Raw genomic sequence first — 14,933 nt, 5'->3', positions numbered from 1 at the left:
ATACTTCCTGTGAATATTATTGCTTCTTAATTTGCTAAAGAACTGGAGGGGGGGCGGGAAGAGGAAGATGGAATGCATAGGCTCCAGACTTCGAACGGAAAAGCCAAGCACCCACCAAGGACACTTCTGCAAGTGTTGGTCAAGACATAAACTGTTCTCAAAACAAAAGAACAGTTCATAATTGACCTGTCCATAGGAAACGGGAGAAATCTATTCTTTAACTATGCAGGATTGAATGGGAAATATTAGAGCTGGTTTTGCTTTCTTTCTTTGCTGCCAAAATGATGTACTCAGTAAAGTTTTGCTTTGGAATTTCAAAGTTCCTAAAAGTGTCTATATTTTTAAAATATTTTTTTTAATATAAACAATCCATTTTCCATTAACCAGTGTGTCACCTGAGTGCACATTCTAATATTTTCCTAATCACATTCTCCGCTGAAGGGATCTCTTCATTTTTCTAATTTTGTGCAAATACAATCCTGGCTGCTGTTATAACATGAATAATCAAATATACATTTTCTTTACTATAATCTAAACATGTCTAGGTTTGCTGGGTTTGTAGTTGGACAGTTGACATAACCCACCAATTGCAATTTATAATTTCATAGCTGTAAAAAGACTAATAAAATAGACAAGATTACACTTACAATATTTATGAAGCAGCTATAAGTTGCAGAAGTCATTAAGAAATACCTACCCATAGATTTAGATACTGGTAAGCTGCCAATATAGAAAGCTTTGTATTTTTGAACAGACTCTTTCACAACATCCATTATATCAGCTGCAGGAACAAAAGAGAATAGATTTGTTCCAATCCGTTGTCCAGAAAATAAATCTTAAGACATTCAAAATTAGGAGATACTGAAACATGTCACTTAATGATTAATCAAGTGCTTCCTCATGATCCTAAAAGTAAATCTCACTGAATTCATTCATTGGTCCTTAAGTGTGCCATCAATATAAGAAATTGATTTTTTTTTTTGGAAGTGTCAAGTGCTGCACTGCAAGTTATAATAAGTCGGGAGTCAAGAGCACATTAGTTCCTTCATTGTTTGCAAACAAAGAATACCAATGAAATTCCTCTTCAGATTGCCAGAGACTTCAGTTTGGCAATAATTCTTTCAGCTGTGTTTTGGTGGTAAAGGTGGCCAGCAGATGTGTTCTTCACTGATTCTCTCTCTGATTTTCCACCCATTTTCTGACTTCTACAATTATAGCAGATATTCAGTTGTGTATTTTCAAACTGGACAATATGGTAATTTGCTGTTCACTGTGTACTGTAGTTTTTGATGCATCAGAAAAGGTATGAGAGACCTCGGATCCTTACCCCGGGGTAAGGTGGTTAAGAGTAGTGGTTCCTAATATAAGAACCTAAGGAATAATCACTACATTTCTGTGATTGTGAGGAAAAATGAAATGCATATAATTTAAAAAACTTGGCCTAGAATCTTGTTACCTTGCAGAGATATGTCATTTGGAGAAATAGATTCAAGGGTGGTGGATCGAGAGAGGCTGCTACTCGCCACTGCCTGCTCAGCCATAATCTATAAGATAGAAAAAGACCATTACAGCTTAAAGCCTATGTTAATATGTTATTATAGTAAAATTGAGGAGCAAAGTGCACCTCGGGCATGTTCACAAAGTATAGTAAATATATTAAAGTATTAAAAAAAGCTTCAATCATATGACAAAATCCATCTCCATAATGACTCTTTGTCTGCAACCCAACTGAAAAAGGTCCAGATAATAGATTCCTTTAGGATCCTTTACCTTCTCAACACTCTACGCCTCCCCCCCAAAAAGGCTATAGACAGATCAATAGTTACCCAAAATTGTTGGATGGCTTCTTGATCAGGAAGCGCACCACCACTCCCTTCAAGGCCAAAGAAATCACCCCATTCCCTCAAAGAAGCTGATACCATCACATGGACCCAGGGCCTATCTTTTGGGCCACCCTAACAATTCAAAAGGGAACTGGGTCTAGTAGGGTGGCTGAACTCAGTTTGAACTCCCTAGCTGCCACATCAAGAGTCACAGACTCAAACTCATCATCAAACTAGCATGAGAGCATGTTCCAGACACCTCAATGCCTTATCAGAGACCAGGTCCAAGAAGATTGAAGTAATTTTGCCCATCAAATAACAAGAATATTCACACATAGCAAAAATTCCATTATTTAAAATTGGCATTAATCCTTTAGGGGAATAGCAGCAAAATAGTGGCAATGCATCAAGTGTATAATCAACGCTTCCCTTTAATGTCATAAATGGAAGGATGCTGCTGCTGCTTTCAGCTGCAGTCAATTTGCTATGGAGATATCTTCTCAACATACTGTTTGACTTCTAGGGAGCTCTAGATAGCTGAGATTGTTCTAGAGCAGTGATGGAAAACCTATGGCATGGGTGCCACAGGTGGCATGTGGAGCCATATCTGCTGACACGTGAGCTGTTGCCCTGGCTCAGCTCCAACATGTATGTATGTGCCAGTCAGCTGATATTTGGCTCACACAAAGGCTCTGGTAGGGCGTTTTTTACTTCCAGAGAGCCTCCTTGGGGCTGGGGGAGAGTGTTTCTTCCCTCCCCCAGCTCCAGGGAAGCCTTTGGAGCCTGGGGAGGGCAAAACATGAGCCTACTGGGCCCACCAGAAGTTGAGCCTACTGGGCCCACCAGAAGTTGAGAAACAGGTTGTTTCCAGCCTCCAGAGGGAAGGGGGATCTGTTTTCGCCCTCTCCAAGCATTGAATTATGAGTGTGGGCACTCACGCATGTGCAAAAGTGCACGGCCATGCTCTTTTGGCACCCAAGGAAAAAAAGGTTCACCATTACTTTTCTAGAGCATAAAATAATCAATTTTGCTTTCTACGTGGGACAGCTTGAGTCCTTAGTAGGTGATATATATAAGGGCTTTTTGCTAACTCTTTTTCTTCATTTTACAGCTTGTACCAAATAGATTTGTCATGTCATGTCAGGATAACCTAACTTAGGGCTGAAGCTAAGGTGAAAAGTGGGAAGCCAACCTGCCTTTCCCAATAGTCCTTTGTGTTTGACATTCCCTGCTGTGCTTTCTTGTCTTTATTTTCTCCTGTTGCTACCTGCTCTGTTGGGGGATGCCTTTATCAAACATTCTTCCCCTTTACTCAGTTTGTGAAATAGATAGGAATCTCACAACATGAACATGTTCCTTCTAATAAAAACCTATGGTCCTCTAGGTTGAAGATATTACTAGCCCATCTCCCTTTTTGGAGAAGTGACCATGCACATAAGCTAAAATTTAAAAAGTCAGAAACATGAAAACATACAAGTGTTATTTTCAATTTAACATGCATATCTAATTACAAGTTTACCAAATAAGACATTTAGTTCTGTTAAATCAGAAAGTGATTGTGACAAACATTAAGAAATGAGACAGTCATAGATGCATGGTTGGCAGGATCTCTTGCTCAAAGAAAATAAGATGGAACAGTTTATACAGAGAATAGAAAATATTAGAAATAAGAATCATCAGCAAAGAAAATGTGACTTAAATCACAGAGACAGAGGAAAGAAGCTGCTGCATTAAAGAATAGTAGGTAAATGATGTACTCCCAAGGCCAAAACACTTCTTCCTAATAGTTTTTAACTGCAGCACAAGTATAACCAATTTAAAGCACCCTGTCCTGATTTACATCACTTATTCCTAAAACCACCAGTTTAGCAATATAATGTGACTGAAAAAAAGGGCAAATGCAGCTTCCAAGACTTTGAAGGAACAAATGGTGAACTATAGATGACTCTACTATCAATGCAACCTGGTTCTTCCTTAATCTCTTGCAGAATGAAGAGATGGTGAGCAATAATTCAGATTTTTTTTTTCAAACCAATTTTCATTAAAAATTGGATAATGCCCCACAAAAGGTTGTGGAAAATAAAAAGGGCTAAGAACCTTGGGATTTCCAGATCCAGGCAGACAACAGGTACTGGCTAATCAACTGGACATAATAGTAGGAAACAAAGACTGGAAGACAACAGTGGTGGTAGATGTAGCAGCATCAGGTGACAGCAATCCCAGAAAGAAGGAACAGGAGAAGTTGGGGAACTACCAGAGAATGAAGGAGGAACTGGTGAAGAAAGATAAAAGTGGCCCTAATGATAGTATAAGCTCTGTGACTTCTAAGTTAGGAGACCGGCTCCAACAGATCCCAGGAATGACACAAGAGCTGTCCAGAAGAGTGCAGTGCTAGAAACAGCTAAGATGCTGTGAAGAACCCTCAAAATCTCCAAAATCCCAAGACTCTGGTAATATACTGAATATATTGCAGTTGTAATTGTAATGTATATGAGTGTAAGCATACACATGTATATGTAATATATGCATACATATATATATAATTATTATATTTGTATGCTGCGTACAAAACAAATCTAGTACTGTACTACAAAAACTACAGCTAATATATGAACTGTATATGCAAATATGTTTATATAATTATAATTACCCTATTTTATGAAGTATAAGATGCACCTTACTTTGGGGGGAGGAAAATAGGGGGGCAGGAAATCTTCCTACCAGGTATTCATCTCGTTAGCATCCTTAGTCTGTTCAGCTTCAGCACCTTATTTTATCCCCCAGTTAGGGCTGAAAAGGCTTTTTCGGAGGGAGTAGGAATGAAAACAAGCCTGCAATGACTTAGGGCAAGAAAAACTGCTTCGGAGGGAGGAGGAAGGTGGGAAAAGCATTAGCACCTGGTTAAAGCTGGGGGGAGAAGCTTCAAAAAAACTACATTCAGAGTATAAGACACACCCAAATTTCTATCATCTTTTAGGGAGGAAAAAGGTGTGTCTCATACTCTGAAAAATACGGTAGAATAAATTAGTCCAAGGGAAGAAAATACCGTTCTCTATATGTGTAAAAGGAGCAACTGTTCATTAATTGGACTTACCCCCAATAATTTGTTTTCAAATAGTGATCTTAAATTTGCTGAATCTATGCAGACAAATGACATTATTTCTGTTGCTTTTCATAGGTCTTACTGCCCAACCTAAGGTTACTTCTCTGCTCTTTTTTTTATCCTATTCCAATTTGCTACTTTGTACTGTTTATATATGCTTCCTAAAATGAAACTTATTCTCTATCTTTGAGAATCGATGAATCTGTATCTAAGTTACAATAGACCACGAGTGGTCTTTCCTTTATTAAAAGAATAAATAGACTTCCTGAGCAGAGATTAAAATCAATATTATATAAATGCATCATTACATGTCACCACATTGCCAGTATGTCTGACAATACTTTATTCACTCCATCCCTTCCCAAACTTGTTTCCTCCTTTGCACATTAGATTTTATTTATTTATTAGATTTGTATGCCGCCCCTCTCCTCAGACTCGGGGCGGCTAATAACTGTCGTAGGCGGAAGAGCTGGCAAATTTCATTAGGATTTCAGGAATGGTCAGCCCATCATCTGTAGGAGACTCAGCCTGCTCACACAGAAGGCTATCTTCAGAATAGTACATTGAAACTCTGCAGGGGAAATACTGTATAAGTAGTACCATATCTAGAAAATAAGCTGGCTACTACATACTGTACAGTATACTGGCAAGCTTCCAGCTGCCATCATAACTAAAATATCTTGTTTGCAAACCTGCATCTGTTCAGAAATACACAAGATGAGGTGTATATCAAGTGTTCCTTCAAAATAGAGTAGGCACTCATAAAAGAGAAAATAGATCAATAAGACTGACATGATTTATTTACAGGTAGGCTAAAAAAAGATGAAACATAACTTGTTGCAATTTAAGTCTATAAGCCAAAAGCACCAGCCTGAAGATGACAAGTGGGACCTTGTCGAAATGTCGCCAGGAATCTCAGAAACTTACATGGGAAGAAACCCGAATATGCCAAGACCTTCATACCCGTACCCATGAAAATCTACGAATGTGTGTGTATATATATATAAAAGAGTGTGGCTACCTGATGAAGGCAAATAAGCCCAAAATAGATCTATAGTAGTCTCCCTTCCTTTTCGTTATCAGCAATATATATATATATCGAAACGTCGCCAGAAATTTCCAAATCCTACACGGGAAGAAACCCGAATATACCAAGACCGTCATATATATATATATATATATATATATATATATATATATATATATATATATATGTCACATGTTTAAGCTGAATTTGAAAATTAAGGGAGACTAGGATAGATCTATTTCGGCCTTATTTTGGCCTCATCAGCTAGCCATACCCACTGGGACTTGAACCTGCAACCTTTGCCTTGTAAGGCAGAGAATTATCCTCTAGGCTACAGTATCCAATCCCTTCAGCTCTGTACCAGGGAAGGGTTACATTTTGTGTCGAATCACCCTGGTATATTGAAGGAACATCACAGCTCCTTTTTTGCCTCTCGGCCCAACCCAGGGCCATTTCCAAGGCAGTTAATTTTATTGATAGCCGACAATTCTATCTGTATGTGTCACATGTTTAAGCTGAATTTGAAAATTAAGGGAGACTAGGATAGATCTATTTCGGCCTTATTTTGGCCTCATCAGCTAGCCATACCCACTGGGACTTGAACCTGCAACCTTTGCCTTGTAAGGCAGAGAATTATCCTCTAGGCTACAGTATCCAATCCCTTCAGCTCTGTACCAGGGAAGGGTTACATTTTGTGTCGAATACACACACACACACACACACACACACACACACACACACAAAAACCCATGTAATCCTTCCCTGGTACAGAGCTGAAGGGATTGGATACTGTCACCTAGAGGTTAATTCTCTGCCTTACAAGGCAAAGGCTGCAAGTTCAAGTCCCAGTGAGGGTGTGGCTAGCTGATGAGGCCAGAACAAGGGCCAAATAGATCTATTTCGGCCTTGTTCTGGCCTCATCAGCTAGCCATAGTCTCCCTTAATTTTCAAATTCAGCAAAAACATGTGACATACACACACACACACACACACACACTCATAATTTGTTATATGCCTTGAGATGAGTGCCAGATTTTATGCATAAGTTAATCAAGCTATGTGTTAGATAGGGTACACCTGGCTGGACACGTACTTAAATTGGTTTTATTAACAATTAATTGGAATGGCAGCAAGTGATTGCTAACAGGCTGGGTAGCAGAAGAAGCACCCTAAAATAACGGCACACTTTTAAAAACAGTTCAACAAGGTAGGTGTGGCTTTGACAGTCATTTAAAACTGGCAGCAACCACTGTAATCCAATCAGCAGCTGGTATTCAAATGGCCGCTGTTGTCCAATCAGTGGCTGACATTCAAATGGCCGCTGTTATCCCATCAGCGTCCAGTGTGCAAATTTCCTCAGAGAGAACACTATGGCTTTAGGACTTCATAAAATTTCAGAATATCTGGGTTTTTTTATTTTTCAAATGAGTTCATTATTACTTACATTAATAAAACTGATCTTGATTACTTATTTTGTCAATATTTTATATATATTACTGTATCTTAAAATTATTTTTAAATTTTCATTTTAATATTATTTCTAGAATAATGAGTACTGTATTATAATCTACGAGAGAGATCAAGCCAGCCAAATGATAAAATATCTATTAAATACATATATTAATTTGAAAAAAAATTCCAATTAAGGCTCACACACAGGGTGTTGAAATGAAATAGTCTATTGTACAATAAGGCTTGTGGAAAAACACAAATTAGAACAAAGGAATGTCCTTCAGGTTGCCAAAATTCAAAGTGAATGGCAGAACTGATAAGCAAGGTTTTCAAAACAAGATTACTCACAGACTTAACACTATATCGTTCAGAACTGCTGAAAGATATGTTTGTACAAAAGGCAAAAACTCTTAACATGCTCTTTTCCTTTAAAATAACTAAAAACCTTTATTAAAAACCAAACATACACACAAACATACCATGTATAAATTGTATAGGCCTAGGGGGAAGGAATATCTCAATTCCCCCATGTCTGACGACAGAGGTGGGTTTTAAGGAGCTTACGAAAGGCGAGGAGGGTAGGGGCAATTCTGATCTCTGGGGGGAACTGGTTCCAGACGGCCGGGGCCACCACAGAGAAGGCTCCTCCCCTGGGTCCCGCCAAACAACATTGTTTAGCTGACGGGACCCGGAGAAGGCCCACCCTGTGGGACCTAACTGGTCGCTGGGATTCATGTGGCAGAAGGCGGTCCCAGAGATATTCTGGTGCGATGCCATAAAGGGTTTTATAGGTCATAACCAACACTTTGAATTGTGACCGGAAACTGATTGGCAACCAATGCAGACTGCGGAGTGTTGGTGTAACATGGGCATATTTAGGGAAGCCCATGATTGCTCTCACAGCTGCATTCTGCACGATCTGAAGTTTCCGAACACTTTTCAAAGGTAGCCCCATGTAGAGAGCGTTACCGTAGTCGAGTCTCGAGGTGATGAGGGCATGAGTGACTGTGAGCAGTGACTCCCGGACCAGATAAGGCCGCAACTGGTGCACCAGGCAAACCTGGGCAAACGCAAAAGATCCCCTCCCCAAAGAAGCATTAACAATCTCCTGGACCCAGCTCTGTGTCACCTCCCTGCTGGCCGAAACCAGCCAGGAGGGACACGGATCCAGTAAGCAGGTGGCGGAACTCACAGCTCCAATGGCCTTGTCCACTTCATCAGGTGTCACCAGATCAAACACCAGATTGCAAACTTATATTGCAAATTAATCTCCAAACATTTGTTTTAAAATATAAAATACTTCCTGTCCCTTCAGCTTTGTCCGTATGCACCGTACATTTCAGATAAGGTCCCAAGAAATATAGCTACTATAAAAGTTGCTTTTTCTTTCTTCACTAATCCTTCAGTATAGTTTCACTACCGCTAAGCATATCCTGTGTATTTTTGTCCTTCTCGTCTGCTATTGTATTCTCAGATAGAACAATATTAGCTCTTTCATGCAATTTCCTGCATGAGGTTTGTTTCCATTTCTGCTTTGTCCAGTTTGTTTTCTGCAAATATAAATTATAGAAGATAATATCTCCCGCTCAAACTTGTAGTGTGGAAATCTTGGAGCTCTCTAAACTTGGTTAATAGCTGGCAGATGTTTCATTATCCAATAAAGTAACATCAGTGTGATATTATCTACCACATTTACCAAAAATAAGACCTATCCTGAAAATAAGATGTTTTTAGCCAGGCCATCCACATCCCGATACCTTCTCTGTCTTGTGGCGGCAGCTCCACCAGCCCCATACAGCAGGACTTTGCATGGCCACTGACCCACCTCATCTGCCGCCACGGAGCAGGAGGCCAATCGATGCATTGGTGCCATGGCCACAAGGTGAGGCAGGTGTCAAGGCATGGATGGGCTGGCTGCGTGGACCCTAAGGTAAGCCAGTGTGGGGCACATGGGGCAGCTCCACCCTCCTTGCCTCACCTTACGGATGCTGCACCAGCACATAACTCAGCCTCCTGCTGTTGCAGCCATGTAAGCAAGCAAAAGAAGTGGGCCAGCAGCCACACAAAGTCCTGCTGGAGCCATCGCTGCGAAGCAAGGCAGGTGTCGGGGCGTGGGTGGCTTGGCTGCTGGGATCCTAAGGTAAGTCAATGCAGGGCATGTGTGGCAGCTCCACCCTCCCTGCCTTGCAGCAGTGACACTAGGACATCACACAGCCTCCTGCTCCGCTGCGAGCAAATAGAAGAAATGGGCCTCCTATGTACCCTTAAAGTACTGTACATGTGTGCGGGGGGGGGGGGGAGGGGGGCATTTTCCTAAAATAAGTCCTAGTGCTTATTTTGGAGCCCAAAAGAAAATAAGACTTACTGGGTCTTATTTTCAGAGAAACATAGTAGTTGGGTAATGAAAACTTTGTAGCAAACAACAAAGCTCAGAAACCACCAAGGAGCCCACAACATAAACAGTTTGCAACCATCCAGAACTACGCAGGCTGTAAACATGTGTACAACAGGCAGCAAAAGTACAGTTTCAAGAGAATAAACTCTCCTACTGCTGCCAGGTACAGCAACAGAAAGCTTGTAACTGATACAGTAGCAGGTAAGATTGGGGGAAAGTAGGAAGGAAGGAAGGGAAAATACTTGCCAAGCAAGTATTCTGGAATTGTTTCTGGTCCCTTTTCCAGCCATGGCCACAGGGGAGGTCTCTAGCTTCTGTGTAATGCAGTAATGTGCCATACTGGTATGTGTCTGTTTCTCCCCACCCCCCTCCATTTCTCATTGTTTCTGTGTGTGCGCTGTCGGAAGCATGAATAGACTGTATATGCTATAATCCAAGTTGCATAATCTGAGGAGGCAGTCCAAGCCACAATGCATCCAAGGGATCTTTAGGGAAATCATTCCAGTATTTTTTGCTTTGGCCCTCCCAACTTCATCTTTCAATTTTCAGAGAATTATCATGCAAAGATAGACTGTCTTTTTAAATAATTTTCCATTGAATTAGAAAATATTTAAAGAGACAAAGATTATTTTGATACTCATTTTGTCTCCCACTCCTACAGAATGAAACATCAGTGATGTCTGCCATTTAGTTACAATACTAAAAACTGTTGACGCTGCACTAAAAGTACATCTCAGAACCACAACATTCCATAGGTAGCATATGTGTGTGTGGGTGCACACGCACATGATTTGTGTGTGGATGTGTGTGTGTGTTTGCGTATAAATGTAAAGAACTGTGCTACAAGTCAGGAGGGATACCTTGGAGCACATTTCATGCAGAGCTTTGGCAATAGCCTTGCCAGGCACATTGCAGTGGAAGACATGGCACTTCAGCACACACGTATCCTTGTCACTGGCCACGAAAGCAAAATCCCTGCAAGGAGAGGAGAGCCCAATGAGCAAGAGCAGGGCTCCAAGCACTAGCTTTGCTTCAGGAGGAAGAGGGAAACTTACCTGTCCCTTGATCAAGCATAGCATGTAGGGGGGAAAAAAGAACGGTTAATGAAGAGTATCTGAAGCAGCTACCTGTTAACAGCTTGGGAATAAATGGTGATCCCACATGATAAGGGTAGAAAGAAGTAGCAGAAGATCCCATGGGAAAGTCAGGGTGGTGGTGGGTAATCCTAAATTTTTGCACCCAACAGCATCTATAGCTTGACAACTCACTAGCTACAACACGCAGACTGAAAAGCTGCCCTTGGAGTTTGGTTTCAGTAAGAAGGTCTCCTTTCTCCAACCCACCCATTATTACTCACCTGCCTTTGTTGCAGCCCACCCCCCAAACACGAATATTGATGATGGGCTGGCAGTGGATGAGGCTGTGGTCCAAAGGATCCACCAAGTTCATTGTCTCCTCCTTGAGAATCATCACCATGTTTTGACCCTGTTAAGGAAAGCCGAGAAGTGTGAATGGTGCAGGAATGAAAATCCCTCTGTCAAAGGCATGTTTAGCAAAATCTGTAATAATGGGGACAGACTGTAAGACTACTCTACGATAGATTAAAAGGGAAAGATCCTTAACATAACATCTTCCTATCACTGATAGGAAGAATAGCTAGCATTAAAATGAACATTTTTCCAAGATTACTATACTTGTTCCAAACAATTCCAATAAAGTTGGAAAAATATTTTGAGGAACTGATTAATGTCAAAATTTATTTGGCAATGAATTCATTAATCAGCCAGAAATCATTTGGCAGATTAATGTCAAATTTCATTTGGCAAGGGAAAAAAGCAAGAATAAATTTGAAATTGCTACAAGATTCTAAAAACAGAGAAGATTTTAGGTTGCCAGAATGGAGTTATATTACCAGGCATCTGAACTTACGTGGCTGAAAGAATGGATAAATCTGAGACATAGACAACTATTAATTTTGGGGGGACATGACTTGCAACTGGGATGGCATGCCTTCCTATGGTATGGGGAAAATAAAATACACAGCTACTTCCAAGGACACTATATCCAAAATGCATTATTGTTAGTATGGGCAAAAACCAAAGAAAAACACTTTGAAAATACCAGTCTGGCTTTCCACAATGGAGGCATTGATACATCTCAATGTGGTTAGCATGGAAAAAATCATAAGATAGAAAGATATTATGGATGAGAAAGGGGAACTTAAAAGTAAATAGGAATTGAATAGTCAAGGGATTGATTTAGCATGGTGGCCATATATACAAATATAATCAAGATATGAGAAAGATGTCAAAACATATGGTTTTATAAAGAACTAACAAAATTAGATCAGATCCTAACAGTTACTAAAAAAAAATTTACATTACGTTTTACTGAGCATTAGAATGGAAGAAGAACAAGTAAAGGAAATAATGATAGTGTAGACTAAAAACTTTGGTTGTTCTATGGAATTAGACAAATTACTAAAGTTGTGAGAGAGAAATTATAAATTAACAATGTCAACTGCATATGAATAAAACTTATATAATATGTTTTATAGATGGCACTTTCCATGAGCAACATTAGCCAGGATGTTCAAGGATATCTCTGCTAAGTGCTGGAAATATAACCAGACTCTGGGCTCGTATTACATCCAAAGGTAAAAAAGTAATGGACAAAAATACACACTTGGATAGAAAAAATAATAAAGGAACACATAGACTTTTCCTGACTGCCATATGCATACACTCTAGGCGAGTGATAGCGAACCTATGGCACAGGTGTCACAGGTGGCACGTGGAGCCATATTTGCTGGCATGTGAGCTTTTGCCTTAGGTCAGCTCCAACATGCATGTGTGTGCTGGTCAGCATATTTTTGGCTCACACAGTCACTCTGGGAGGGCATTTGTGACTTCCAGAGAGCCTCTGGGGGGATGGGAGAGAGCATTTTTACCTTCCCTCAGCTCCAGAGAAGGCTTTGGAGCCTGGGGAGGGTGAAACATGAGCCTACTGGGCCCACCAGAAGTTAGGAAAGAGGCTGTTTCCAGCCTCCAGAGGGTGTAGGAAGCAGTTTTGCCCTCCCAAGGCATTGAATTATGGATATGGGCACTCGCGCCTGTACGATAGCGCATGCCTTCGCTTTTTTGGCACCTGAGGGAAAAAAGGTTCACAATCACTGTTCTAGGCTCTCTGCTGACAGCCTCAAGGGAGGCCGGTGTGCCCTGTTAAATTTCCCCACTGCCCAGCCGATCATAACATTGTCCTCTGCTGCTATATATGCTTTTGAAGAAGAGGTGGTGCCAGCCCATATTTTATTGATCAGCTGATTAAATAATAAAACATCAAATAGGTTTTTATTTCCTGGCTATACCCCACTGTGATTCTTTTTGGTATAAACCATTTTGTTTAACTTACTAGTTTGATTTTCTGTTCTCTTTTTGTATTGATAGAAACTGAAAATAAAGCTCAATTTGGAAAGTCAACATGCCCTAGAGTCAAATGTAATGATATCAGTCTTCTCTTCTCTGGAAGAGAAGAAACATGCTTGAGAAGTAGAAGTTTCAAGAATAGAAACACTCTCTGGTGCCAACCTTTGCCCAGGGCAAGGGACAAAAAAACCCCAACCCCAGAATAATTGGATCCAAGAAATTAATGGCTACATCCCAAATGGGGGACAGTGGAATTTGGCAAGAGAAAACAGGTGATATCTTAGGAGCAGATCTTTTCCCCTGGGGTTATATACTTTAGGCACTCACCTCACCCCATCTCTCAGCAGGGCCAAAATTGTCACAATTGCTTTGGGAAAGTTGCTGGATGCAATTATTTACTGCAATACTGCTTTTGCCTGGTGCCAAGTCCTCTTCAGGAATCTCAACCCAGCCTAAGGAGCGCACAACGAAACACTGGGAAGACAGAGAGAGCGATAAAGAGAGAGCGTGCACAACAACAGGCATCAAACATAGCTAATGATTCTCCAAACTTCTTTCAGCTATTCAACAAATCTTATAAATTACCAAACCCCTGAACTATGTATGGAGAAAAATTGCTTTACCAATCCAATTTCCAGTCGTATGAATATAAAATTGGAGACTCCCAGTGTATCCATTGCTAACTCCATCCAAACATTTTTCTCCCTATTTAAATAATAATGGAAAAGCCTGAATCTTTTCTGTTATTCATTCAGTATCCTATTATGTGAGGAGCCCAAAGGATCATAAAGCAGTAGGGCTGGTTGGTGCCCCGAGAGGCTTCCCATTGCCCTTTTAATTTATTTTTAACAAGGTTTAATTATTTTGCTTCCCTCTAAAATTTAATTTTGAAATTTTAATTCTAACATTTTAATTTTTATACAAAAAATCTTCAGGAGCAATGAAGGTACAATGTCAGAAAATAATATTGCAGGCTAACTATGCCCTCAGTCAGAGGTTCAATCCTGACCTGCTCAAGGTTAACTCAACCTAACCTTAACCCTAACCCTTCTAAGGTCAATAAAATGACGACCCAGATTGTTGGGAACAATATGCTGACTCTGTAAATTGCTTAGAGAGGGCTGAAAAGCACTGTGAAGTGGTATATAAGTCTGCTATTGTTCTATTTTGTCTTTCTATTCTGCCCAGAATTCCCCTTTGAAGGAGATAGACAGGTCAGAAAAGGGGGGGGAGAAGAAATGTGATTGATAGATAGATAAAGAGAGAGGGAGAGAGGGAGAGAGAGGGGGGGATAGATGATACATAGAGCTTTTCAGCAGTCTGTTAATATTAGTGAAGCAGTCACTAAGTTACAGCACAACTGCTTCTGATCCACTCTTTTGAAGACAACAAAGTCCATATTTTGGACAGAGAGATCATTGGTTTAAAAGACGGGTTAAAGAGGCCATTACTATATTTTTGGGAGTATAAGACACACCTTTTTCTCTGCTAAAAGAGACTGAAAATGTGGGTGGGTCTTATACTCTGAATGTAGCTTTTTCAAAGCTTTTTCCCCCCAGCCCTAACGAGGTGCTAAGGATCTTACCGACTTGCAGGCTTGTTTTCATTCCTACTCCCTTTGAAGAATTTTTTTTCCTAGCTCAAAGTCTTTGCACGCTTGTTTTCATTGTTACTCCCCCTGAAGAAGATTTTTTTTCCAGTCCTAACC

General features: G+C 40.3%; 1 protein-coding gene across 1 annotated transcript in view; it reads right to left on the bottom strand.

Moving 5' to 3' along the window:
- Positions 1-14,933, bottom strand: part of APBB3 (amyloid beta precursor protein binding family B member 3) — a 61,527-nt gene that overhangs the window by 9,861 nt on the left and 36,733 nt on the right. The window contains exons 5-10 of the mRNA XM_070749054.1: positions 13,553-13,699; positions 11,158-11,285; positions 10,856-10,861; positions 10,661-10,775; positions 1,457-1,544; positions 698-781 (exon numbers count right to left, since the gene is read on the bottom strand). Coding sequence (XP_070605155.1) covers positions 698-781; positions 1,457-1,544; positions 10,661-10,775; positions 10,856-10,861; positions 11,158-11,285; positions 13,553-13,699 — 568 coding nt within the window. The remainder of the gene's footprint in view (positions 1-697; positions 782-1,456; positions 1,545-10,660; positions 10,776-10,855; positions 10,862-11,157; positions 11,286-13,552; positions 13,700-14,933) is intronic.

The sequence above is a fragment of the Erythrolamprus reginae genome, chromosome 3 (assembly GCF_031021105.1).
Source record: "Erythrolamprus reginae isolate rEryReg1 chromosome 3, rEryReg1.hap1, whole genome shotgun sequence".
NCBI lineage: Eukaryota > Metazoa > Chordata > Lepidosauria > Squamata > Dipsadidae > Erythrolamprus > Erythrolamprus reginae.
This window is presented reverse-complemented; position numbering and strand designations above follow the sequence as displayed.